Raw genomic sequence first — 25,307 nt, 5'->3', positions numbered from 1 at the left:
TTTAGCGATGTTTAGTAGCAGGTTTAGGCTAGCAAGAAAAACTTTTATTGACTTCTGTAGCTGAGGTTCTTCCACAGTCCTTTGTCGGGCACCCGAGCAACTGTCGAGCAGTTTTAGCGATTTAGTAGCAGGTTTTGGCTAGCAAGAAAAACTTTTATTGACTTCAAGTAAGAGCTACTTTCCATAGGAAAGTAGAAGAGTCTCTTCCATAGTCCTTTGTCGGGCACCCGAGTAACTGTAGAGTAGTTTCGGCCATGTTTAGTAACAGGTTTTGGCTGGCTGGAATGGCCTTCTCCACACTAGTGCACACTTGTACACCATAGTAGCTCTTTTTTAGATAGTTACGGACAGACGGTATCTCAAATAGTGAAGTAGTTGGTCTTCATAAAGTCAGCTGGCTAACAATTGTACACACCGATAGTACTCATTGATGGCTTACAGTATGGCTCGGATGGCATGTTTAGGTATTTCTGGTATATAATATACTTTGCTCAAGTTAAAATTAGCCTTAATTGATTCATTTCTACACTACTGAAGGCAGAGTGCTAAGCCAGGTCGTAGTGGTGATCCAGGTAGAAACTACATTCTACTGATTGATTACTTAAAGCATTTGAAGATAGAATGGTATCAGTCAAGTAGATACGATTGGAAGATGCTGCGTATGTCAGTAACCAAGGTAATAGCTGGTAATATTTGAAGTGACAATTCGAAAATCGATATGCAGCAATCAGATGCTTCGCAACATAACATCAATTTGCATGCCATCATTTCACTCTATTTGTTCGCTAAGAGAGTATTAGATCTTATTAAAGATATATTATGTAAGCGTAGTTGGGCAATGGAAAGAAAAGCACGTCAGGATGATTTTGATGCATAGGAAATATTGTGTTACTGTAGCATCATTGTCACTCGTTTTATTACAAATCACATAAAGATCGTACAGTTATTATTTTTGATCTCCAATGATTGAGGTATAGAGTGAGTAATGGACAATCAATATAGTAGATTCCAAGCGGCAGTAGTGAAAAGGTTAATATAGAAAAGTTTCCAAAGTGTAGGACTATACCGTCTATCACGTGTCAACCTCTTCCGTTTTGCAGATGATGACAAGCTGCATGCATTTTCCTTCTGGATACACGTACATGAAGTTCTTTATCAGTATCGTACTGGTGCATCACGTTAGCAGCATATTTTGCATGGTATCTAGTGACGTATTTCCAGATTGAGCTCGATTGAAGTCGCTAAGGAATTAGAAATTTTCATCTGTTTATAGAATGATAGCTTAAAATGTATGAAGAACATACCTGTTGTAAATGAATTTATGATACCATTGAATTATTATTATTATAAAGGCAGCCCAGTTACTGCGGGAAGGGCAGCTTACGGTTTCAGAATTATGCTCGTCCTGTTTGGCTATCGCTGATAAATATAATGCTTTCGTTTACAACACCGACCAGAATATTATAACTGAACAAATAAAAGCATCGGAAGAGAGACTAAGAAAAGGTAGATAATTTAGGTTTAAAGCATGTATGCAGCAATAGATTGCAAATAAGATGTAGGAAAGGTGATGATGAGCACTGCCTCATCCATCCATTTATTCCCTTGCTAGAGTATTGGTACATTATTTTAATAGATTCTATGCAATCTAATTTATGACTCAAGATTCTTTCCAATATATTTGTTAGGCCAACCATTAGGTCCACTGGATGGAATTCCCTTTGCTGTCAAAGATAACTTTAGTACGAAAGGTATAAAAACGACATGTGCATCGCGAACGCTTTTCGGTGAGATGAAGTCGGCTTTTTTATTTAAATCTAGATCGTAATTAGTTAGTTTCAGTACCTACAGCGGTAGCGATTAATGAGATAACTGCTAAGATGCTGTCACTGATTAAAATTTTAGAATATGTCCCACCACTTAATGCTACGGTTGTGCAGCGATTACTTGATCAAGGGGGAATACTAATTGGCAAAACAAACTTAGATGAATTTGCTATGGGGTAGGTAAAAAATACTTATTTCAAAATTACATATCCCATCAAGAGAATGGCTACTGTACTACAGTAGTTATGTTCATATTATCCAAAATGCCGCAATTAATTATCTGTATTTAAATAGAACCGCTAATGCTATAAGCGAATTCGGACCTGCCTTAAATCCTTGGCCTTTAGAAGATAGGTTAATTCTTTTGTCGAAGATTAATACAGTCTATAATCGAATCAAAATTGAATGAAATGCGTAATTGCGTATGTATTACACAGTATGAATTTAGTAACTGCAATGTACAGTACGCAACTAACGTTTATATCTCGGTCTTGTCTTATGTGATAGCACTGATAAGAGCCAGAGATATTTAGCTGGTGGAAGCTCTGGTGGAAGCGCTGCAGCCGTCGCTGCAGGCATGTCATTAGTGTATGTAATAATATAATAGATTAAACAATAATACTCATATTGTTTTTAATTCGTTGTAGTTTACCATAATTTTAGGCTAAAGGAATGCCTTCCGTGTGTACAGTCAAGTGAAGCTTAAGTCATTTTATATATATATTATATTCGATATACGCATTTAGGGCCCTGGGATCTGATACCGGAGGGTCGGTTCGTTTACCGGCTGCTTGGTGTGGGTTGGCAGGCTTAAAACCTACTTACGGTCGATTATCTAGGTATGGGCTTATTCCTTTAGCAAGCTCTTTTGATGCCCCTGGAATTGTTGCTAGAAGCGTACAGGATATAAAATTGGTATATGAAATTGTAGCTGGCCATGATCCCAAGGATGCAACATCGAGTCGAAGGCCTATTAAGTGTCAAGATCATCAATTGGAAGAGTCCGCAAATGTCGCGGATAAGCCACTATCTATGTTTACTATTGGTATAGCAAAGGTATATGTAGTACAGTAGACTAGTTTAGACAACAATGGGCATTTGCATAATGATACTACAAGCGAGTTGGCAGATCGTCTGCAACAACTAATTCGTTATTGACGTTCACTTTCGCAAGGAACATCACATTGCGGAATTAGACAAGGAGATATTAGAAAGTTGGTCGGAAACGACCGAAATGTTGGAATCATTGGGAGCAAGAATTGTTCAAATTTCCTTACCACACTCTTATTTGGTCATGCCGTGTTACATCGTATTGACATCTGTTGAAGTTTCTTCAAACATGGCACGTTACGATGGGTTACAATATGGTTATAGAAGTGCTAACGGTGAAACTACGGACGAAGTTTATGGTCAAAGCCGCGAAGAAGGTTTTGGCCCTGCGGTTAGGAGAAGGATTCTTGCTGGCACTTATTTTTCCTTAAGGAGGTAAATATTTTCAACTACTTGTTGCTGCTTGTGTAGATGCTACCTACTTCGTACTTTAGCTGATATTAATTAATTAATATCGATTTTTCAGTAACCGTGGCCGTTATTTGGAACAAGCGCAAAAAGTTCGCCGTTTAATATTGAATGATTATAAGAATGCGTTTGGCAATGGAATTGACATGATTTTAAGTCCTTCCGTTTTAACTGTCGCTGACGCTGTTAGGCCTTATGAAGAGCAAAATATTGTGGAGAGTCTTCATCATGATTTCTATCTTGCAGGAGCGAATTTAGCAGGTAAATTTTACTGTTTTGCACTAGATCATTCTATGATCACCTTCAACAATCCATAATAATTTTGTCTATCTCTAATTAGGTATACCGTCTCTAGTTATTCCGACTAAGACGGCAAAGAAAGGATTGCCAATATCTATGTCATTGGTGGCGCCATCTTTCCGAGAAAATAGACTATTTGATGTAGGTTGCATACTCGAAAATGAGTTAGGATTTATTTCCTCGTAACCGAACGAAGTCTAGGATAATTATTTATTGATATCATCTTAAATTAGTACTTAATCGGTTGTAATTTTTAGACATAATGAAGTTTTTACATAGTATTGTGATAGATATCATGCCGCCCTATAAATCTTTATTGCCAAAATACTAAGAATAAATTATACGTATATATGCAATTATTATCGCTTTGCGATAATAATTGTAAAGGTAATCCATCACTGAGGTATTGTGGCATTTTTAAAAGCTTGTTGTGTCTAGAGTCTATTCTTGTAATATCAGTTAACGTGCAGATTAAGAAGTACGATAGTTTCATTGTCTAAAAAATCTTATATGAATACAAAATCATGGTACAGTAAGTAATTTTTATTTCAATTTGTAATACAGTTGCAGAATCGTGACATTTCGAATATAGCATCAACAACATAGTATAAACGATCGAAATTTTGCTCTAAATTTTGTAAACAATACACAGTAATAAATAAAATGGTATAAATACGTAAGAATATATATACGCGTACATTTACATGCACTGAATGTGCTAATTCAATAGGATCATTAAGATAACTGAGTGTCAGTGTACGTACGAACTCACATACCAGGACACGATGTACGCGAATGTAAACGATGCTATGTCATATCTGGGATATTTCGAAAGTGGAAAATCATGGTCATGCAGTAGAAAAACACTTTGTAGGTTATAAAACATTACCTTAGTTTTCAAAAAGACCAAATCGCGCTATTGGTTGGTGTATCCTTTTGTTGAATGTAGAATTAATAAATTATGCAATGGCTCTATTTTGGTTGTTAGATTTACAATACGTTGCAACTTATGATAAGAGATCCTAGAAACTTATCTGCTATGTTTATATGCGTAGTAAAAAAGGAGCAAGTATTATACGTTACTAGCTACACAAAGGCGACGTGTTTCATTACAAATTACATCATAAACGTATGCAATGCCAATTGAGTAATACATTACGTAATACGGGTTAATCTCTCCAGTATATGAACTGTCTTGATAATAAAAATATAACATTTTGAGAATTTTGGATTCTATTGGTAAGCTAATTACATTGCTTATGATTAGTTCAGATTATTTGATAAATAAGGTGAAAAAGGTTGAAGATATCCTCTTCTCGACATAAGTTCAGTTTCTACAGGTGTTAACGGCCGGGCGTCTTCGTGTATACTTTGTACTGGTATGGACGCTGCTTTCCTTTTCCTTGTTAATAATTGCATATTTAAAAATTGTGTTTTCTTGCCATAGAATGAATTATCAAAGTATTGTAGGCATTGCTTCCTTAAATCTTTCTCATCTTTTTGTGTTACTTTGTCCATAGTATTAGTCATGTCATCGCTGGGCATTTCCGGTACGCACTGATCATTTTCATCAATACTCTTCGGAATAAACCTGTTTTTTTTCGAAATTGTCGAGATGTAAACTATTAGCAGTCGAATAAACAGATTTTTTTATTATAATAACCCTTTTAAATGCAGTAATAATAATAGTTTTTAGATAATATTATCGTAAGGACGAACTGATATCGAAAATTTACCAGGTATATAGTAAACTATAGGAATGTCGAAGTAGGTCAGATGCAGTGGGCCTCTTCTTAGGGTTCAAGACTAAGATTTTCTTAATAATACATTTTACGGCAGGAGAAACTCTATGGTCACTAAAGAAAGTATACGAGAAGCAAAATCCGTTAATTGTCAAGTCAAAATAACATTACTGTACGTCACAGGAGGATTATATCCTGTTGTGGTATTTCATTTTGTCACAACAGTTTATGCCTAGTTTGGTAATTAATAAAATTGCTAATTTATCTAGTTATTTTACTAAAAGAAAATTTGATTTAAAGCATAGATTAATTGGTAGAGCCGTTAAGTCTAATACTGGCTTACTCAGGCAGCAGGTACTCCGCAGCTTTAATTTTTCTGAAGAGTTCGTGAGGCATATTATCATAAAATGGAAATTGACCGTACAGCATGGTAAAGAGAACGACACCAAGAGCCCAAATATCGCTAGCTTTACCAGCATAAGGGGTACCTAGAATTGTTGCAGTTATACGAGTGTAGCAAATTAAAACATACTTTGATTTTGTGCTGAATATGAATGAGAATCAATCAGGTATTAATTTATTTGTACTTAGCACATTAATACTTTAATAATATAAAGTATCCTAAGTTTCTAAACTTAGTGATCAACCTCGACTACTTTTAGTACCATAAAGTACTTACCACTTAAAACATCTGGGCTGATGTATGCTGGACTGCCTCGCTGATCCGTCAATAATTCATCATCACTTAATAAATGTTTGCCAAGGCAAAAGTTGGTAATTGTAACACGTCTAGTTCTAACCAAATATATTATTATGGATTGTTATTTCTTGAAGATATTAAGCGAAGCCAACGTAATGATAGTTATAATTTCGGCAATGTAGAAATAAATGTACATTATGAAGATGGATAGTATAATGATATAGGTGTTTGTTACAAATTGTACACGAGTTGATACTTTATTACAGAGCGGATATTGATCAATCAGCAAGCACTTCATGGTAGTGTGTGTAGATACGCATTGCACTCATATTAATTAAGCATACGTACCTATAAACTGAGGTCAATAGCACTTGCAATATATTGCACGATATCAATTTACTTCCATCATGCTGAGTATATCATTATTAATTAAGTTACATAAGTAGAAATGATAGGCAAGTATTTTGCTGATTAGGCGATTTTAGTAAATTCTGCTAATTTGTTACGTCATTAATTGCACGATATCAATTTCACACTTCCATCATGCTGAGTATATCATTATTAATTAAGTTACATCAATAGAAATGATAGGCAAGCATTTTGCTGACTAGGTGATTTTAGTAAATTCTGCTCATTTATTTACGTCTTTGGTGAAGAAAGCCGAGAAGCTTGGCGTCTGTCAATTTAATACTATACTGCAACTAATATGAAATACGGAATGTATGTATTATTGCAGGGATGAGTTTAATGGCGTACATGTATTTCTTGATCGCTGTATAAAATAAATTAAAATTGAGGAAAACTTTAATCATACCTTTTATTTAAGACCATATTGCCTAGTTTTAAGTCACGGTGAACGATGTTTTTCTGCCAATACAAAATTTGAACATAAGATAGGAGGAAAATAATAACAAAAGGAGTAGTATGGACAACAAGAATTTTCTAACACTATTGTACATGTACGCTATTATTGAATCAAAAAATAAGCTTTATAGTAATAGCTGATAGGATATTAAGTCAGTAAAGAGAGTCCAACATTGCGGATAGAAGGAATCCATTTGAACTAAATTCAATCCTCGGATGAATATTCGAATACCATTGACTGATTGAAAAGATTTGCATTTTTATGATGTTACCGTACCTTGTGTAAATTTTCAACCACTTTCATGATGTCGGTAAATATCATGATTGCTTCCATTTCCGATAGTCTCTTCTCTCTTATAACATAGTGCTGACAGTTGATTAAATCGCCGGAACTATGATTGTAATCGTGTGGATATAAACAGTCTAAAGCCATGCATAAACGTTTACGTTTTGGAAGTTGTTTGACATTATCGTGTTTTCGATCGTTGGCTGGCGATGGCGGTGGTGGCGATGAAGGTACTGTAGGCTGTTCATAAACTTCATCTTGAAAGAAACGATGCATTTGAACAACTCCAGGTTCACCTTGAAGTAATGACAACAAGGAAAACTCGGTATGCATTAACATTTTACCCTGGATATCGTCTTGTTTCTCTTCAGTGAGATCTTTCAATGTTAATATTTTCATAGTATAAAATTGATCAGTCCCTTCTAACTTGGCTAAACATTGAACAATACTACGTACAGGTGAATTACCAACACGAGGTCCTAATAAATAAGGCCCAGCTCGTTTAATTTTCGCATTACATTTAGGCCTGGTGATATTAGCTTGTTTATGATGACTGTTATCCATTGCTACTGTAGATAGTTTGAGTGTTGTTCACAAATTGCCTGTTGAAAATTCTTTCTTTCTTTCTTTTCTCCGCTTGTTGTTATTCTAGTGAATGAATGGTTTAAACGAATGAGCAATCACCAACTACCGAATAACGTCCTAGCAACAATCTTCTTCTTCTTCTTCAATACAACTTGATTGGCTCCTTCAACCAGCTCAACTTTAACTCAATCAACATCAACGGATCAGATATTGAATATTTATAGCGATGACTTAGCAATTCATTTCAACCATTTGCTGATGTTGATGCAAGAAGGCCGGACATGCTCATGTAATATGTCGTCATCGCTTTACCATGGTTTCAGTGGGCCGACGCTGTTGATGCAATTTCATTGGTACCGACCGTACCGTAGGTATTGTTGATGGCAACCGCGCCTAGCGTACGTGCTTCAGTCTACCCCCTTGCTGGATATTTCATATACTGCAGTATAGGGGACATGAGAGACCCGGTGTGATTTAGGTGTGACTTCCCTCATGACTACGTGAGGTTGGTGCGCCTGACTGTCACGTACTCTTTGCGGTGTACTGTACAGTACCGCCGCTGTACAGTAGTTTTGCAAAGTACTGTACACTGTACAGTACTGGACTGTACTGTAGTCTTACAGTACAGTAGACTGTAATGACAAAGTACGAGTGTCAGAAGTCAGAACTAACAATGGAATTCACCAGAAGAAGCAGAATGCTGAATCAACAGTATCTTGCTAAAATGGCGAATCAGCCAAGATTTTGTTTTGCAGTTCATGGCATCCAGCACTAGTTAAGTAGTTAGGCATGGGCACGGTCCAGTGACTACTACTGTAGTACCGTACCGTATTACAGTACTGTACTGTATACTACAAGGTACTGTACGGTACTTGTAGTCACATTACCAAGTAAGAGCGTAAGAACCAACAGTGGAGTTCACCAGAAGAAGCAGAATGCTGCTGAATCAACAGTATCTTGCTAAAATGGCGAATCAGCCAAGATTTTGTTTTGCAGTTCATGGCGTCCAGTACTAGTTAGGCTTGGGCACGGTCCAGTGACTACTACTGTAGTACCGTACAGTACTACAGTACTGAGCTGTACAGAGTGTGTGGAAAGTCATTTGAGATTCTAGGTGTAATATCAGGGTATTTTCCAATGATTTTCCACACATTTTTGTCGTAATCGTATAAAGTACTGTAAAGCTTGTCATTTTTCATGGTAATAGCTGTTATGACCATACCCTTACCAAAAAGACGCTGTACAGTGTACAGTACAGTACAGTGTAGAGTACAGTACATTGCACAGTAAACTACAGTACTATCGTACTGTAATGTACAGTACTGCAAGGTACTGTGCTCTACTGTACTGTACTGTACTGTACAGTACTGTCTACCCTTACCAAAAAGACGCTGTACAGTACAGTGTACAGTGTAGAGTACAGTACTGTACATTGCACAGTAAACTACAGTACAGTACTGTACTGTACTGTATATCGTACTGTAATGTACAGTACAGTATGTACAGTACTGTACTGCATTGTACTGTCAGGTCTAGCGATCCAGTGTCAGGTGATGCTACGTCATGGCCACGTCCACTACGAGGCTGTGATTGTCACGTGATGCATACACTAGGAGCATGATTGGGCAAGGATGTTTGGGAAAATGACTAGGCTTTCATGAGTATGGACAGTAAGTGTTACGCTTGGTACAGTACCGTACAATGCCATATGATGCAGCACAGTACGTTCACTTACTGTATAACGCACTATCAGAACGGACGGCTGCAGGAATTTGTTGAAAGCAAAAGGCGAAGATTGCAGCTTCCGACATGTTATTAACGCTTGGACTGTGTAATTTGTAAACGGAGTGATATTTTCATTCATAATAATAAAGTAAAAGATGGCAAATAATGCGTATAATTATCATCATCCAATCATGATGGATAAACAAGGTGACTAGCGTCTTACGATATCATCTAAATCTTAAAATGGCTTATGGTTATATCATACGATAGATGAATATATTGTACTCTAGTGTAGATGCATAATGTCAGAGCACGAAGGACATTATCCACTTTCACGGAAATAAAAAATCATTTCTATATGCACTTCTAACTGCAATGCATCAATCTTTCTGTTTCGACTTCTTTTCGGGAATGAAGAGTTAATAAATGAATTACTTAATTTCCATTTTACTCGTTTTACATGATGTAATCTTTATTTTATAATGGCTTGTAATAGAAACCGACCTGATGGAAATAGATAATGATGTGATCATGGGGGAAACAGACTACTCCGATACTAGAATCCCTGAAACCTCAGCAAACATACTACAAACTTTATTACAACAAGGAAAAATCGCATCGGATAAATTAAAATATCTTCTACAGGATCGCGATAAAGGTAATATACTGTAGTATTTTAAATTCAATCAGCTATCCATATCTACTAATCAACGACAGCGCTGTTGACTCGGAAAATATAAGATAAACTATCAATTTCTTGTTTCCTTTCATCTACAATATTGTAAATACCTAAGCGGTGCACTTTCTAGTCACTTTCACAATCGTTCAAAGCATTAATTAATACTACTGTAAATGAATAGCGAGTACTCTCAGTCGTCTAGCAATAGGCTGTGTAAAGTTGAATGTCGTTCTAAACAGAGAAAGACTCACATCAAGTCCATGTAATACATTGATGATGTTGTAGGACAGATTTCTTATACTACTGTAGATTAAAATGAAGTTATAAATATATAAATTATCAGATATCAAACTGCCATTTTTATCTCTATAGAAAATGTAAAAACTGACTAATATTTCAATTCAGTTCACAGTAAAGTTTTTTTGTATGTTGATATGCTTTATATTGTTTCGCGTTGGTGATTGCAAATCCTTAGAAATTGTCTTGCTACCTTGCATTTAAATATTTGATACCGTTGACAAATTCTTTCAATTTCTCATATCAGATGCCGATGATAGTCAAAAAGCTATTGATAATGAGGGACAAATTGCCAGAATTAACGATTCTTCATCAACCCTCAACTATCAGGATGAGGTTAACAAGGTTTGCACAACAAATTTATTATTCATTAAAATTCATTTTTACTAGAAAATACAAAAGTCTTCTTGAATTAGCTATACCATTCTATAATGTCGTAGGCAACCGCAACTTTGTCACGACTAAATTATCTGGTGAATTTAGCAAACTTATCCAAGAATCAAAACGTTGAGGTATTAATCAATATAGTAAAAATATCAATATAAATTTTGACACTATAATTATTGTTAGCACCAGTCGAATCACTCTCCATTCCTTTCTTATGAGTAGGAATCGCTACGTCAAGGTTATAAAGCCTTGTCCACAATGCAATCAAAAATTTCACAACAAGCTAGCTCTATATGTAAGCCCTAAATAGAAATAGATTTCACAGTATCAGCAACATTAGGATCGATATCAATTCTTTGATGTAATTTCCTAGCTTACATAAATCAAGATATCAATAGAATTGACTGCGAGGTTCAAAATCATAACAAAGTATCTCAAGAGATGAGGCAAGCAATTGCTGCTCAAGAACAAACCTTAAAGAATACTGTAAATAAGGTACTATCACCCTATACGAGTATATTAGCATTGATATTGATCAGTGACTAGAATTTCTTACTGACCATATTGTAATGTTTGCACTATAGATACAGAAGGAACTACATGAACATAAAATCCTGGTTGCAAAGCAACAAAAATTAGAAAAGGTAACAAATTAGTTTAGTTTGCTTATTTATTTTGATGAACCGCGTTACTATATTATACTTGTTAATAGGAATTACTACAGAAAAAAATACGACAGGATTTCATGGTAGATGGAAGGTTTGTGCTAAATACGAGTATACTAACTTTGTTGCGGCTATCGCCATCCTTGCAGAAATATTGAACTGTTATCACTAAATTTGCGGTAATTATTGTCTTTATAGTTTGACGGCATCCGCAATTTTCTTAGTTAATTCCTTTTTTGTCGACTTTCCCCTAAATGTTGCCCTGTCTGTTATCAATGCAAGGAAAACAAGGATATGGTAGACGAGCATTTTTTGATGAATCTTTATTATATTAGTTTACGTGATTAAGTTTTGATATTTGTAAGTTTTCTTTATTGACTTTTCTTTCCTCCTTTATAGGCTGCGAAATGCCATCAAGATAATGATCGTTTTACGATTTTATGCCTATTTCAAGCCTTGGTTGATTCAACATAATATTCACAATAGGTATACAACGTAATGATAGATAGCCTTCTTATAGTGTTTTCCTGGGATGTTCAGTAGTATTTTAGACTGGATGAACATACGCATCATTTTCTAACATGATGATTTCAATGATTGGCTAACTTAGGGTTGGGTCTATGAAAAAGTATGCCATTGAATTATTTTATATGATGACTGGAAAGCCATCATTACTATCTACACCACATGCTGATTCTAAAGAGCAAATCACACAATCTACTCAACAAGTCAACTGCGACAATCTTAATGGTAGTCAGCAATCGTACATGAGTGGTATTCAAACTCCTGTCAAAGTAAATTCAAACTTTCCGGGGAGTGGACAGTATCCCTCGTCTCCATATTATTCACCTTTCTCCCAACACCATGGCTCTATCATTTCAGCTTACCCAATCGATGCTCCAGCCCATGTTGGTCACAACATGTACACTCCCGTTCAGATAGTGGCAAGTAATCAAGACACTGTGGTACCGGTATCACCAAATTATAGACTTACAGATGTATGCAATAATTACCGGGATTTAGATGGTATAAATCAACCAACAGTGCAAATGCAGCAAGTGCTCCCAATGCAAGTTGCTACCGCATCACAAAATAATTGTGATAGTATGAGATCAAACTTGAGTGGATTATTAAGTACAATTGCAAAATTTTCAATCTGATTTACTGATACTGAAATAGTTGAAGCAATATGAAAACGCTATTATTGCGTGTTAAAAATGTAACATATTCATTTTATTCTACGAAAATTTACATCAGAATTCTTACAGGGTATCACTGAAGCCGATGTTGCTTTTTTTTATTTCTACCATTGTTAATTTACGCTATTGCTACGCAATTAATTAAAAAATAGAAAAAAATTTTTCATCACCGTTTTTATTGTGTACAATTCATTGTAGGTAGGCAAAGATCAAAATAGTTCATTTCTCTATTTGATATATGATGTTATACGTACATCATGTGCTTTACGAGATACAGAAGTATTTTGAAGGCTATTATTTATATGGATTTGATGTACAACAGTGTACCGTAAAAAACTAATCTGTTTTGCTATTGATTAGATGTAATCGAAATAAAACTTATCTACGATTAGATAGAATCAATCTTAATAAAAAACTGCTAATCGCAGTATAATGTATATGCAATCAATTTGATGTAGATCATTCCTATTATCCGTACGTTCGCTATTTGAAATTGCGTGAGTCATATTGTAACGGTATAGCATTTTAAATTTACAAATAGTTTGCGATAGTAATGGATTCGCTATTTGATAAGTTAGGTCATAAATTTTAACTTTGATGCATAATTCCAATATTTATAGCTATTATCTCCCAAATTATTACCAATCTACTCACATTAAGATAGTTTTCAAGTTATATAATTACATATCGTTCAAAAAGTTAATACATCGTAGTTCATATGGGACGTTAAGGTCCAATTTTTTAGCGTGTAGAATAGAAACACGACTATACAAATGTATACGCAATCATTATAATTAGTAGTCATAATGAACAGGCATACTATACTATCAGTTCAAACAGATTAGTAAGTAATGTAAGTATTAGCATAAAGCAAGTATAGTGCCGTACCAATTACCAACCTATTACGGTAGGTGTCTAATCTCGTGTTACAATTGTCATCATTCTATGATATATACGAATATTCTATAAATTTGTTCAAAGGGTGCAATTGCATAAGACACGCGAGCACTACTTGATGCTGTAGACTGAATAATTGCGGTATTTCCGTAGTTTATTAGCAAAATATAAAACTATAATGGTTTTTATATTAGTTTATTTACCACTGATTGCAATAGCTTTTCAGTTTTGAATGGGCATTCCATTGGAAGAGTAAGCGGTGGTGTACCGTGTGAAGGAGGAGTAAATTGAGGCGACGATTCCGATTCTCTCGGTTTGAAAAGGAAACTTCTATTTGCTGAGCTATTTCTCATGATTAAATGGACTGCTTTATTTTTATTATGCCGTTCTAGAAAGTAGCATTTCATCGGCTCTTTTCGACCTTTCATTCTTACCAAATCTTCTCTTTGGGTAAAACAGAAGCTACTATCTTGACATTGCGGTTGCAACAACAATCTATAAAAAAAAGTTGCAAGTTTAGCCCTCAGTAACAAGCAAGGAATTTTTTAAAATTATAACAGTATAAGCTTTATCTACTGATATATACTTACTTGTGCGTTACTTCCGTTAAATTGATTTTGCCTTCGGCGCCCGTTGTTTGTGTTCTACTTGTAATATTGACAGTATTGCCAAAGAGGCAGTAACGAGGTAATTTTTTGCCAACTACGCCAGCAACAATTTCGCCCGAGTGAATTCCTATAGTAATCTGCATGAGTAGACATGTACAGACGTGGAATAATTAACTATTTTATACCTTCTCTGTAATAAAAACATATCAGAAAATGATAGGAACGGTTATAATGTACCTTAACAGGTTGATCGTTGACTTTAATCCTTTGAGTAAGTTGTATCATGTCTAATGCCATAAGAGCAACGCTTTTAGCATGGGTATTGCTACGTTTCGGTAAACCACCGACAATCATATACATGTCACCGACGGTTTCTACCTATTAAATACGTGTATAATAAAGCAACGGTTGTATTAATACACTTTAACAAGAAATAGTACCATTTTAATGTTACAGAAAGTAATCTACAACTACAGGATATCTTGCTCGATTACCTTGTATACATCGTTACGTATATTATCGTCAAAGGCAGTATAAATGTCGTTCAATAACTTAACAATAACCATGGGCTCTGAATCTTGGCAAATCTTCTGAAATCCAACTATCCCACTGAATAGGATAGTAACTGCATCAAACTTTTTGGCTTCGACAGTACCACCTTGTCGTAGCTCTTTAGCAACAGATGGCGGTAAAATGGAATAGAGTAGCTGATCAGTGCGACGTTTTTCTTCTTCCAACTTGCGATACGTATTTTGCAATTCATCGGTTAAAACTTCTAATTTTTGAGTTAGCTCGTACTCAGCCTTGAATTGCTCTGATAATAAAATTAAATCTCGTGTTGCATCATGAATTGGAATGTCACTAAGATATAAACCACGACCTTGCAAATCATCTAAATTGCCAACGCTTGGTGAGCAAAGGAATAACATGACATCAGACTCCTTAATGTATAACATTTGACCTTTAAGTCGAAGTACGGATTGATTATTTGCTCGAAATATTTCACTACTACTTTTTAACTGGCTAACATCTAAAAATCCATCGTGAGTTTTTAACACAAAGACAGTATTAATATGTGACAGAACACTATCGAAATTAAATTCCATTTGTGGTCTAACCAGGTCAAAGAGATGGGAAAATTTAAATTGTTGATTTAACATATGAGGAATGACACGAGCCACTGATGTTCCTGCCTGTTGGATATTTAAGTCGCGATCAAACATTATATGAAAAGGGAAAGCTTTACAAAAGGTGCTTGAACCAATCAACATATCTTCGGACATGGCAGCAGCATCAAGGTCGTTAGGTGTGCCAATTAAAGACATTATGGATTTCCTCTTATCCAATTTTGAAATTTCCGTTGGCTTCATATGAATTGCAAATTCAACATGATCTCCGGTTTCGTTTCGAGTTTTCTCGATGACTACATCAACTTGACAGTTGTGCAGCTTTTTAGCAACCGCTTTAACTATCCCAATAACGATATGTTCCAGGCCAATACGATAAGAGTAATAGTATAACACTAGTGCACCATCAGAAGATCGTTCTACACAGCGGAATGATGGAGCTCTCATTCCGGGATAAATAGTTCCAAGATGATCGTGTAAAGCATCAAGGTTACACAAGAAATCTTTTAAGCTACCCCCTAAAACCTGTAAAATTTTGTCATAATTGGATTCTTGACAAAATTTAAAAAACATTGCTCCAAACTGTTCCAAGATTTCATTTTGTGATAGGCCTAAATTGACAAAAATAAAGCATCATGAGAAACAATAATGTAATATAGTCGATTTCACAAAAGTTACCTTTATATAAGACGTAAACAAGGGCTAAAATAAAGTTATACTGGATCAATTATGCAAAAGTGAGTATAATTTAGCCTAGTGAAAGTATTGGTATATATATAGTATTATACTCGTACTCATAGTATTATTTATTGATTTTCTTCATTTACGAATTATGTTAGGTGAATGATGAGAGGCATCATATGCTAATGAACTTATAGGATGTATTTACATATGCATATCTTTATAATACTTATGATTAAGGGCATTTTACATGATGATTATGCGTAATTGATTCCAGAATTAAGCAATGCTAGATCTGCGACTGAGAAATTACATAGCATTTTGAGCAGTTATTCATCGTGTTCGAATGTCTGTAAATTATATTTTTGATGTCTATCTACTTAGATGTCAATCACTGTCAAAATTTTCCGTGCCTAGTCACCGTACGATAGTATCAGTCACGAGTAGTCCTACGTGAGTTAACAGGAATAATTTAAGACATCCAATTTATCCAAATTTTGACTTGGAGCGATAAATAAATAATAGTGGCGCCTGCCATCTCTACTAACTGTACTTCGTTACTAGCTAGCTTATAGCATGAATTCGTAATAATTGTTCTTTATACTATTTTCGTATATAATGTGCGACTACACGAAAGAGTAGAATTGCAAATATATAATTGTACAGTATTCGTATTAGCTACGATAAGATAAATAAATAATGTCAGTGATGGACATTTTCATATTAACTTAATTTTCTAATAGGCACTACAGGGGTATCTACAATGATATAAAAGCTGTAATATAAAAATTAAATAAGTCAAGTTTTTCGCAGCAGGGATCGAATGTAGTAAAGCTGGCAGATAATATCATTCATTTCACTGCATTTTAGCACCAAGTCATACAGCGTCAGCAAGTATTTAGGTTTTAATTGCCTTTTGCCATGAATAATGCTATCCAATAACATTCAGTAATTACCCAAAGATCTTTCCTTTGTCGTCATAATAGCATTGTTAATTTAGCCTGAATCTCGTCGGCTTTAAAATCTAAGCTAGAAATGGTATTGGATGTTCTAATTGCTGAGCTTATGCCATTTAAAATTGGCATGAATATCAATGAATTGGAGGGTCAATTAAAAGTTAATATATATTGTACTCATATATTTGTGTATGTAAAGTTACCATCTAGATGATAATAACTAGCCCAGCTTTTCGTGATAAGAAAATAAAGGAAATATTTGGGATAAGAGGGGTGGATGTGTAAATTACAACTTTTTAACGATACCCGAAAAGTACACTAGTGTTTATTAATAAATGAACAAAACAAGATGATGCTTGCGGCTTCTTTGATAACTTGTGCGGCATTTATATCAAGGCTTATAGAATAGTTCTTGCCGACTAGCATTAAATTTTAATTAATATGTCTGTCAGATCAACCTGGAATTTACGAACATTAACTACTTGCTCTAGTGGACTGCATGCATACCTACGCAGCCTAAATATACGATGATGTATTCAACAAAAAACTCCACTTATCAAGAATTAATATTTAACTAACTTATTATTTGACAATCGTTGAATAACGGCATTTGTAGTGTTGGTTACAAGGTTTTGTCTGATAATTATTACGGTGAGTAAAGTTTGATAATCCGATTTAGAATTATTAGCCGCGGAAAGATATACTTAAAACAAATACGCTTATCGTCTATATTGTAATACAGTAGTTAGAATTTTTTTATCAAGTCAAGACAGCCGGCTACCAAGCAATCAGTGATCTAAACGTAAAATAACTTAAAAAATAAATTCTTTCCGTTTATTCTTTAAACTTTTGATATCAGTATCCTGTGCTAATTGTATGCCTTTCTCTGATGTTGATGAAAATTGTAGCTGAAAGACTGAATGTGGTCAAAAGATAATATCAATGGTTTAAATACTCTCTTGGAATCTCTTTTCACTTTTGAATGCGATTCGAAAAGATGTTTTCAGAGTTACTGGTAATATGAAAGCTAACGTAATTGGAATAGTGGGATCAATTATTTTTGTTAATATGTTAAACTTTTGGCATATTGTATGCCGAATAAATAAAAGAACGAATATTTGAATACAATTTTCTGAAATAAAACGATAAGAATACATCGATATTTATAAATGATTTTCCTCTACAACTAACTCACATGCTAAGATTGTTTGATGTATTATGAATAAAGTCTTGTATGCTAGTTCGATGCAACTTAGTCAACATATTATAGCTTATAGAACTACTGTATATCAAATTAGCAAGTCAACTACTGCCGGCGTTGGTATTTCTCAGCAATAATGTTGATTGACTGTCAAAGATACCATAACAAAATAGAAACTTGCAATGGCAAAAACTCAAATAAATGCAGCTGAATGTAAGCTATATTTTCTATTCAATAGGGAAAATAATTAATTATTAAACTAAGAAGTATTGATGAACATCGAATAACTGATAGAAAAGAAAAAAATTGCCTGAACCACAAAAAATTGAACGTCGTTGTCAGAAAAAAACAATCAGATATGCATTTAATTTTCCCTTCATAGTTTATATCTGTAGAAAGCTAACCTAGAACATCACAAGCGACATTAACCAGATCGAAGGTAACTTGGTCATCATAAATCATTCGTAGTAGAAAATGCTTTTCAATATCCACTTCGGCCTTTTTCCTAACAAATAATAATAAAAAAAGAATCGATGATTAGGTAAAGATCATTTTAATGGTCCAATAGACAATTTCACTAAGACAAGTAAATTAATTCTGAAGCTAAAGCACAATAGTATAGTAAAATTAGATTAAAAAAGCAAATTATAACAGTATTGTCTATTTTACATTATGCTGCACTCGTATAACAATTCGAAAAGTATAGTCATCTTAGCGATCTAGCGTCGATCCGAAATTGAGCTTCGGAGAAAAATTGTTGATATCGTAACTTTAAGGCAGATATGTAAAGTATTAGCAATGATGATGGATTGATTATGATATTACTAGAGTAATTTTAGGTGAATAATTTATTGCTGTGCCATGTTTTTTGGATATTGAACGACGTTCAAAAACTTATTAAACTTTCACTGCATAGCAATGGATTGATCAAACGTAAGTATGTAGCAAATGAAATAACTAACACTTTATAGAGAGCCGAATGCACAGAATCAACCAATATTGTATCATAGCTGCTTTTGATGACAAATTAGTAAAGCGATTGAATGATTTGTCATTTTTCCAAGAACACTTTAATTTCATCTCACTGTCAACATAGGCAAACTCAAGTAGGGTATGCTGTATACAGCAAAATAATTTTGTTGTGTCTTGATTGACTAACTAGTAAACATGAGATGGCACATTCAAGATGATAACGACCTTGCATATATTTTGCAAGATTAAAATTACAATTATTCATAATGCTATATAAGTGTCGATAGAAAGAGAACTTACTTGATTTCGTTCCATGTTTCTTGTCCATATTTTCGGACAACCAGTAACTCCAGTGCATAATTAATAAATCCGTACTATAATTGAATAACAAAAGTGCATCAAATAGCCCTTACTTTTCCATGCTATTGATGATTGATCATAAGGCTAAAAGTTCTGCTAACTAGTGATTCTCACGACAGAAATAAAAATTGAAAATCATCTCTTGAGTATGATAAAAAGAAAAAATGTACACTACAGGATCACTACTGTCAAGAAGTTAAGTGCTCCGTTACAAGCATACACTTGACTCGTGATGACTTTATAACTTGAAAGCGTCAGCAGAGATATTTTATCATTCTTTAGTCAAATGAAAGGCAGCATTTTACTGTCTCTACTAGTCCGCTTAAGTTATAGCTTTAAGTTAGCATCAATCTTATCTACAAAGCAAGCAAGAAAGGCAAAAAAATTAGTTGTACTAGCTCTACAAGGATCATTTACCATCACGAAGAAGAGGCAGCAATTGCTACGTTTTGATTAGTGGGTCCCGTCCCGCCTTCTGAAAAATGGGAATTCTTGATACCGTCAACCACGCAGGAAAGTTGAATTGATCTGGATAAATCTCGACACTAAATCAATTAATACATTGAAGTTAACGATCTAGCTTACTTAAGATAACTGAAGTAAATTGGATATAATTTTAGTTTCGGTACTACTTGAAAAGGAAGATATTTCTGTTAAAGCACACAATAATCCCTTTATACGGTAGGCTCGTAATGATTCTTTGATCTTCGATCACGATCAACGTAGGCTATCATTGATAACTATGCATGACCTAACCGGCAAACTCATGTCAATACAAGATGAGATAGTAACCCATCAAAACTCTACCTCTATCAAATTGGAACGTCAAAAAGTGCTTCTTCTTGTGCTAGGGCGACTTTTTTCTGCTTGATTGGTCTGCAGTTTGCACTTCAATTAGTTTCAAACTACTTATTTGTCGCTTTAGCTGGATACGGCGGCCCCGACCAATGTGAATTGCTGGAATGCAATTATATATACTACATGTTATTATCTCTCTGTCTAGTCTAGTTGTATAGAAAATTATGTAGTGATTAGATAAGGTGATATGGAGATGGTTTCGACATCGGTGCGTACCGTCCATCCGTACCTCATCCACTATGACTAGGCACTATAATTACGTTGTTTTGTTTATACTATCCACTTTAGAGTATGCTCCCATGTTGGTAGAAAAGAAAGCATAATACAGTATTACTCGACTGGGCGACATGCGACGTAGTACAGTAGCAGTCATGTGGAGCAGCAAGATCGCCCAATTAGACTAAACACATTTTACATGGACAAGTTTCTCGACTTGACCTTGGCAGCAGAGTAGAATATACATAAGCAATGTCAGTAATATAACTAGAATAATGCAATATGAAATGTTCATTACTTTTAAAAGTAGGCCAACACATAAACCAACACAGAAATCACAAAGTTGATATTAAATTCTTCCATTTTAGCAACTTGACAAACTGATGTGTTGACCATCGAAATCAAATTCTCTCCTTCAACTTTTCATCTCCTTTCATCTCAATGCTTTTTAGACTGTTTTGTTTATACTGTCCACTACTCTGTACAGTAGGTAGGAAAGAAAGCATACGGTGTGTATGATGTTAAAAGCACTAGACGGTGCACCGCTATGCAAGTTGATGCAACGTAGTCCAGTATTGTCATGTATATCAGCAAGATCGTCTAAGCAAACTGAACGAACTCATTGCAATGGACAAGTTTCTCTATTCGACTTCTGAAGTAGAGTATAACATACATAAGCAACGTTAATAATGAGTAATTTTATAATTCAAGATGAAATATTGGTCACTTTTACAGTTAGGCCAACGCAGAAATCACCCAATTATATCAAATTCTTCTATTTTACTGAGTTTGCAAACTGATGTGTTGATCATAGCGATAAAATCCTCTCCCTAGAAGGTTTTATTCCGATTAATCTGAACGGTTTTTGAGATATTTTTTTTTATACTGTACATTTCTCTGTAGGTAGAAAAGACAGCATACAGTACGATTTTAAAGTACTAGACTGTGCGCCGTCATGCAACGTAGTACAGTAGTAGTCATAACGCATCAGTATCATCGTTTAACCAAATCGAACTAACCCATTGCAATAGACTTCTGCAGTAGAACATAATATACATAATCAAGGTTAATAATTAATGATTCAAGATGAGAAGTTTTGACTTTTAGGATCAGGCCAACACAGAAGTCACAAAATTCATATTAAATTTTTCCATTTGGACAACTTTGCAGTTAATGCGTTAGCCATACAGAATATAGCACGGTAATACTAAACAGTGCGCCATGCAACGTTGTAAATAGTAGTAATGTGCATCAGCAAGATCGGCTGAAGCGGACTGAAGGAATACATTACAACATGCAAGCTTCTTGACTTAACCTCTGCAGCAGAAGATTGCATAAATAAGCAATGTTAATAATAGTAAATATAGGATAAATATGAAATGTTTACTACTTTTAGAAGCAGGCCAAGACAGAAATCGCAAAATTTATATTGAATTCTTCCATTGCGGCAACTTTGCAGACTGATATATAGAACATCGAGATAAAATCCTGAAGTTCTCGATGGTTTCGTGCGTCATGAAATATGTAAAGTCACTTTCAAATTCATAGCGTGCCGTATATGATCGTTATATCGATTACATGTTTGGCTCCTAATAATTTGTTATATAGTTTACAACTGCTGTCTTTCATTCATCTCTGAGTTAATAATTAATTAATTAAGCCATGACTATAGTCTAGACTACCGTAGTTGAAGCAATACTTTTAATCCTTTTATCAGCGGCATGCCATTAAATCATTCTAGCAAACTGACATGGCCCAGACTACTGTACAGCGACTAAAGGAAATAGCATTTCATTCAACGTAGATGCAATGTATACAAGTAGTCTACCTTACAACCAGGCCATTTATGCAATAGCTAGTCATATCACTAAGCTGAGATAGCAAGAAAAATTGAATCAACCTGTATTTCTTATTTTTGTAAACAGCAATCACATAAATGACTATCTACAAACCTTACTTTCACTATCATAATATCCTGCCATCATTGCATCTGGTACGTTATAAGCATCAATCGATAGCTTTAAACTTTCAAATGTTAGGAATACCGTGCTTGTACTGTAGTATTTACAAACTGATGTTTGTAATAGTTTACAGACAGAAATGAAGACTATAAGTTTGATACCCTACTTACCTGGCATTCGATTGCATTTCCATTCAAGTATTAACCATCTTCAAATTTCAGTAAGTCAGAGCAACTACTTAGACTATGTTGTCGAATTCAAAACAAAATGCAATTGAAAAGTTGAACAATTTATAGCGTGCCACCGCGGCTTCAACATCAATTGCCATTATTGATCAGAATAGGCAGTTATCTATAGAAATCTGTAAAATTACTGTCGTCAATTTCAAGGAAGTAAATATTGCTTCATAACAGGTACATATAAATGAGAATAACATAATATATGGAATGAGATATTAACTTTTTGGCAACCATGTTAGGACTTTAGTAAATACCAGCCATTTGAAAGCGTAAAATATTAATATGGGAAATTAGTCATCAGACTACGATAAATGCCTATTTACATAGATAGCCATCCTTAGAATACAGTTTACGGGCTTATTGCGGTTTGGCTCGGTGACATATTGCGCATCACTATTTGGACTCTTAGCAGATTTAGTAGTAATGGTAACAAAACTGAAACCTGTAATACTGTATCTTATATTGGACCTAGAACAGGACCAATTACTCGCTAGCTTGTCATGCTTCATCTATTATGATAGACCAACTTGACGTTTTTTTACCCTAGTTGGTAGTTAAAATTAGGCAGGAAAGCATCAGTTGAATATTGTCCAATTAGATATGAGTATCTTTTATTACTCCCTTCCTTAGTATTTCAATATGGGAACGCAAAAATTCGATAATCTGTTTTTTATTTGTTAAATGAAATGCCTAAAAATGATCTTAGTGTACCAATACTAAGCTACAAGATCTTGCTGTAGCAGTATACTAAGTAAACTGAAGTCGAGATCCGTTCATGGGTCCTGATAATTACTCAATCAGGCAAAAATGTAGGAGAACATCCCTAGTTTCTGTATCTAATATTATATACGACTAAACATTGCATATAATATTATACTACAGGATGCCAAATTATTAAATACATAATGATAATTAACTATTAAGTCTGTACGTATATGACATAAAAAATAAAAGTAGCTGTAGCCACGCATGAAATTAGATCAAATGATGATTTTAATTAAAGTAAAGAGTATTCAATTTTGTATTCAACCAGAACTTTATGCATGAGCAATTTATAAAAATTATCCAAATGAAGTTGATGTGATATTTTATAACAACCACTTACAATACTGCATGTTTATGCTGAATAACGATATTAGATTGAGTTGTTCGACATGCAGTACAGTACTTTTAAGAAATACAAATTGGCATAGAACTCAACCAGTTAAGTCAGGTATGTTAGTCGTGGTCAAAAAAAGTTTTCGTATCTTCTTTACAGCATTTACATAGAGCAATCCTTCATACAAGGGGTAGCAATCATTTCTATATTCGTATTATATGACTACTGCAATAATTTAGTAGGAAATGCAATACATAACGTAAAAGTATATGAAAAAATGAGGGAAGTGTTAAATTATTAATTTTGCATTTGGCCTAAATAAGAGAAAAATTGTAAAATTATTGAATTATAGGGTATATCATCTTACATAATCAATAAATCTGTTTATTTTTTTCAAAATATATACTAGGGGTTGCTAATTAATAGTAGATGGGCAAGAATTTGTTTGGCCATTAGCAGTTGATGCTGGAGATTTAGCTTGATGTGATACAATATAACAAGTTAACGGAGTAGAGCGCCCTTTCATATTTACAGGGCCTAAGCATGATAATAAATACTTATTTTCAAAGTATTTAGGGCTATCTAGGCACCTACATTGGAAGATATGACGTTGCAGAGTGTTAGAATGATAAAAAATATGAATTTAGGCATTATTTAAATTAAACAAAAAAGTTATCGTTTATAGATCAACCAAAATACTCCTAAAATAAACATTTATACATCGAATGGCACAATATTAGGTCTACATAGAATGTTAGTTCCGACAGAAATTTACCTAAAAGTATCTTCAGTGATATTGATAACACCCGGTACTCCTGTGGTCAGTGTCCTACTTGCAATGTTCACTGTATCTCCAAATATGCTAAATCTAGGCAATTTTTCACCTATTACTCCAGCTACGATCTCACCACTATGGATACCTATCGACAACTAATAAAATATTTTCGACAAGGAAATTAAAAATTAGATATTTATTTCTACAAAATCGCTATGGTCTACTAATATCGTTTATTGCTTAATAAGCTTTAAGGCTTATAAACTGATTTCAGTATCAAATTATATGGTAACAGATTGTATAAATTGTCGAGTTTGGTGACAGTTTACGATGCAGTCTGGTTCAATCACTCTCAATACTTGAATAAGATAAATAGCGACTATTGTAGCTATATTTACTATGAAATTTTCAACCATTGTTCTTTCATATCATCTACTAAGATTAATAGAATCCAAACTCTGGCGTACAGTAATCAAAAGTGATAGTCGTAGTAGTTCATGTCAATAAGGCAACTCAGGTATATTGCTGTAGGTATGAAGTAAAGGTCTCTAATCCCATAAACTGCAGTTTCATCTACATCTGAA

At 34.4% G+C, this 25,307-nt stretch overlaps 5 protein-coding genes across 5 annotated transcripts in view; 2 read left to right on the top strand and 3 right to left on the bottom strand.

Moving 5' to 3' along the window:
- Positions 1-1,364: 1,364 nt before the first annotated feature.
- On the top strand, positions 1,365-3,830 carry TRIADDRAFT_25932 (uncharacterized protein; the record flags this gene model as incomplete). The annotated part of the gene is made up of 9 exons (XM_002112939.1): positions 1,365-1,506; positions 1,689-1,787; positions 1,906-2,002; positions 2,121-2,180; positions 2,334-2,414; positions 2,573-2,882; positions 3,001-3,311; positions 3,403-3,605; positions 3,685-3,830. Coding segments are annotated over 9 exons (1,449 nt in total), but the record flags the coding sequence as incomplete, so codon positions are not given.
- A 1,546-nt stretch (positions 3,831-5,376) lies between these two features.
- TRIADDRAFT_26082 (uncharacterized protein) lies at positions 5,377-7,800 on the bottom strand (the record flags this gene model as incomplete). The annotated part of the gene is made up of 5 exons (XM_002112491.1): positions 5,377-5,500; positions 5,730-5,874; positions 6,066-6,181; positions 6,901-6,953; positions 7,228-7,800. 5 exons carry the CDS (start codon positions 7,798-7,800, stop codon positions 5,377-5,379), a joined length of 1,011 nt encoding a protein of 336 aa, XP_002112527.1.
- A 1,901-nt stretch (positions 7,801-9,701) lies between these two features.
- Positions 9,702-12,734, top strand: TRIADDRAFT_56642 (uncharacterized protein; the record flags this gene model as incomplete). The annotated part of the gene is made up of 11 exons (XM_002112938.1): positions 9,702-9,753; positions 10,043-10,204; positions 10,770-10,867; positions 10,963-11,034; positions 11,132-11,204; positions 11,283-11,404; positions 11,494-11,553; positions 11,622-11,668; positions 11,773-11,871; positions 11,974-12,060; positions 12,185-12,734. The coding sequence occupies 11 exons, from the start codon at positions 9,702-9,704 to the stop codon at positions 12,732-12,734; spliced, it is 1,422 nt and encodes a 473-aa protein (XP_002112974.1).
- A 1,121-nt stretch (positions 12,735-13,855) lies between these two features.
- Positions 13,856-22,631, bottom strand: TRIADDRAFT_56641 (uncharacterized protein; the record flags this gene model as incomplete). The annotated part of the gene is made up of 7 exons (XM_002112490.1): positions 13,856-14,165; positions 14,261-14,415; positions 14,516-14,656; positions 14,773-16,016; positions 18,648-18,748; positions 19,516-19,589; positions 22,602-22,631. 7 exons carry the CDS (start codon positions 22,629-22,631, stop codon positions 13,856-13,858), a joined length of 2,055 nt encoding a protein of 684 aa, XP_002112526.1.
- Positions 22,632-24,363: 1,732 nt separating this feature from the next.
- TRIADDRAFT_25317 (uncharacterized protein) overlaps positions 24,364-25,307 on the bottom strand; it is a gene marked incomplete at both ends in the record, with an annotated part of 4,183 nt that continues 3,239 nt past the window's right edge. The window contains 2 exons of the mRNA XM_002112489.1: positions 24,364-24,538; positions 24,724-24,878. Coding sequence (XP_002112525.1) covers positions 24,364-24,538; positions 24,724-24,878 — 330 coding nt within the window. The remainder of the gene's footprint in view (positions 24,539-24,723; positions 24,879-25,307) is intronic.

This window comes from Trichoplax adhaerens, genomic scaffold (genome assembly GCF_000150275.1).
Source record: "Trichoplax adhaerens TRIADscaffold_5 genomic scaffold, whole genome shotgun sequence".
Taxonomy (NCBI): domain Eukaryota; kingdom Metazoa; phylum Placozoa; class Uniplacotomia; order Trichoplacea; family Trichoplacidae; genus Trichoplax; species Trichoplax adhaerens.
This window is presented reverse-complemented; position numbering and strand designations above follow the sequence as displayed.